Here is a 2,348-nt window from a genome sequence, read left to right as displayed (position 1 = left end):
TCTCCGGCACTCTCCGGCACCCTCCGGCACTCTGCGGCAACACGATAAGGCTCGAAAACACTTTAAAAACGCGCGAAAACGACCGATAACGCTCGATAACAATCGAAATCACTCTAAAAACGCTTGAAAACGGTTGAAGAACACTGGATAACGTTCGAAAACGTTCGAAATCTCGCGTGCGTGCGTGCGTGCGTGCGTGCGTGCGTGCGTGCGTGCGTGCGTGCGTGCGTGCGTGCGTGCGGGAGCCGCCAACGGCGACTGGTAGATGGACCGCCATCGTGAGAGCGCGAGCTAGTATCAGGAATTCGTTGCGCCGCCCTTGGGGGCAAAAAACGGTGAAAGCTAACGTACGAAACTAGAGGGCAGCACGGGATGCGATCGGCCGATTCTGCCCGTAAGCAATCTCCCAACTCATCTCTGCTCCCAACTATCTCTGCGGATGCTACATTTTTTAGCGTGCCCGTGGAAACGCGGGAAAAATTAGAAATGTTTGATCGATATCAAAGCTAGGCGAGACTTGACATTGACATCTTAGAAAATGGTTAGATTAACAACGGCATATGTTGAGAGAAAATGTTCGCAGACTCAGGCCAGTAAATCCTTAACAAAGGACATCCAGAAAGACCACCTGAAAAAGATCACGCACCTTTACATGAATGAAAAATATATCAGAGCAATTGTAAGTTATTCCGTTATTTCTTCAGAGCACTTACGATTGGTGATTTTAATTACTGATATATTTTCAGGGAGATTTTTCAGTTTGTACGAACCTGAAAGTTATATATCTTCACAACAACTGTATTGCTAAAATTGAAAACTTGCAGTTCGCGGTGAACCTCATACATCTGTATTTACAGCACAATAATATAAGAAAGATCGAGAATTTGAATTCTCTTAGAAATTTGAAGAAACTTTATTTAGGGTATAATTACATTAAAACAGTGGAAGCTTTGGAGGAATTGGAAAACCTGGAGGAGCTTCAGATCGAAAAGCAAAAACTTTTGATGGGAGAGTCATTAGAGTTCGAGTCAAATTGTGCCAATACTCTATCCGTGAGTATTCTTCATATCCTACAGAGATTTCAATCTACTTACTGAGAAATTTTTACTCGATACATCAAAGTATTCAGCTTTTTCTTTTTGATCAGGGTCGTCTGAAAATTCTGAATATATCAGGAAATAGAATAACCACGCTGCGTGACCTCAATAACTTCCAAAATTTAGAAAAACTGGATGCTAGAGAAAATTTAATAGACGACATGAATGATTTACTGGAGACAACTTCATCTCTGCCTAATATCTTTGAACTTTCCCTTCAAGGAAACCCTGTAACAAAACGTCATCAGTACAGAGAAAGTCTAATCGGGAGCAGTCATCACCTAAGTGAGTTAATAATTGCACATAAAATAAAGGAATATTTCAGATATGAAAGATTGGAATGTTTATTCAAATTTGTAGAACATTTAGATGGGAAATTAATAACAGAAGTCTCACGACAGTTTATGATGAGATTTAAAACTGAAAAATTGGGACGACCTACAAGGAGGCGACTAAAGATGACTCTGAGCGATGACATTACAAGTACATTACTTAATTCGTTCCCCTTTATATTTATGATTTGTTAAACATACAGTTTTTATACTAGAATGGTATACACAACATATATTTTAATTCCAGGCTCTCTGAATTTACCGCCAGCTTTTAAAAGATCAGTTTCAAGAGCAATCGTGCAATCTGGACCAAAATTGTCAATAAGCGTCACATCTGTGACAGGAGAACTACACCCCCAGTATTTTCCACCTTGGAGATCAAGTAAAACCTTTAAAAATATCTTTATTACGCTAAGTAGGAATAGCGGTGTCTCTTTTTTTTCTATATATAACCTATCACCAAATATTCTGTAATTGTCACATGTTCAATACTTAATATCAAGCTCAACCCACACTCCATGTCTGATCGTTAACATGCTTTTCGTATTTGATATTTTAATAGCTCCTGCAGTGAAATCCTTTAAGAACAACCGGTTCACACCGAGACCATTCTGGAGGTGTACTCCGAAGAATAAAAGTCAATCGCCTCCAGCGCCAACCACCAGCACCATAATACTTCCACCGATCTAAATTACTCTTCGAGTCTAAAGATCAACAATCTTAATCATTCATTTGTACGGTTAATAAATTACAACAAGAAACTGCAAGACAGCTAAGATATAAACGAACCAAAATTGTAAGAGCCTAAGAAAGACACGAACCAGTCCACAGCCAGCCAGAGACGAATAATCAAATTTAGAGAATCACGTTTACGCTGAAAGTGAACACAAAAGGAAGCGGAAATTAAAACGCGAAAGAA

At 39.4% G+C, this 2,348-nt stretch overlaps 1 protein-coding gene across 3 annotated transcripts; it reads left to right on the top strand.

Annotated features, from left to right (window-relative positions):
• Window positions 1-416: 416 nt before the first annotated feature.
• Window positions 417-2,227, top strand: LOC105702864 (protein phosphatase 1 regulatory subunit 42). Of its 3 annotated transcripts, none has more exons than XM_012430779.1 (6): window positions 417-679; window positions 747-1,052; window positions 1,130-1,382; window positions 1,458-1,580; window positions 1,677-1,811; window positions 1,992-2,227. In XM_012430779.1, exons 1-6 carry the CDS (start codon window positions 539-541, stop codon window positions 2,117-2,119), a joined length of 1,086 nt encoding a protein of 361 aa, XP_012286202.1. In that variant the 5' UTR covers window positions 417-538; the 3' UTR covers window positions 2,120-2,227. The 3 variants fall into 3 exon arrangements, with proteins under 3 accessions (XP_012286202.1, XP_012286204.1, XP_012286203.1); XM_012430780.2 differs by having other exon boundaries at window positions 539-679; window positions 1,148-1,382; window positions 1,992-2,119; XM_012430781.1 differs by lacking the exon at window positions 1,992-2,227 and having other exon boundaries at window positions 1,458-1,773.
• The last annotated feature ends 121 nt before the right edge of the window (window positions 2,228-2,348 follow it).

This window comes from Orussus abietinus, unplaced genomic scaffold (assembly GCF_000612105.2).
Source record: "Orussus abietinus isolate OABI.00-Male unplaced genomic scaffold, Oabi_2.0 scaffold631, whole genome shotgun sequence".
NCBI classification, from domain to species: domain Eukaryota; kingdom Metazoa; phylum Arthropoda; class Insecta; order Hymenoptera; family Orussidae; genus Orussus; species Orussus abietinus.
This window is presented reverse-complemented; position numbering and strand designations above follow the sequence as displayed.

Bases quoted from the DNA above. Each gene is read 5' to 3' on its own strand.
- LOC105702864 (XM_012430779.1), top strand. From the start codon at position 539: ATGGTTAGATTAACAACGGCATATGTTGAGAGAAAATGTTCGCAGACT. The intron at 1,053-1,129 runs GTGAGTATTCTT...CAAAGTATTCAG, and splicing joins ATTGTGCCAATACTCTATCC to CTTTTTCTTTTTGATCAGGG. The intron at 1,383-1,457 runs GTGAGTTAATAA...TCAAATTTGTAG, and splicing joins CGGGAGCAGTCATCACCTAA to AACATTTAGATGGGAAATTA.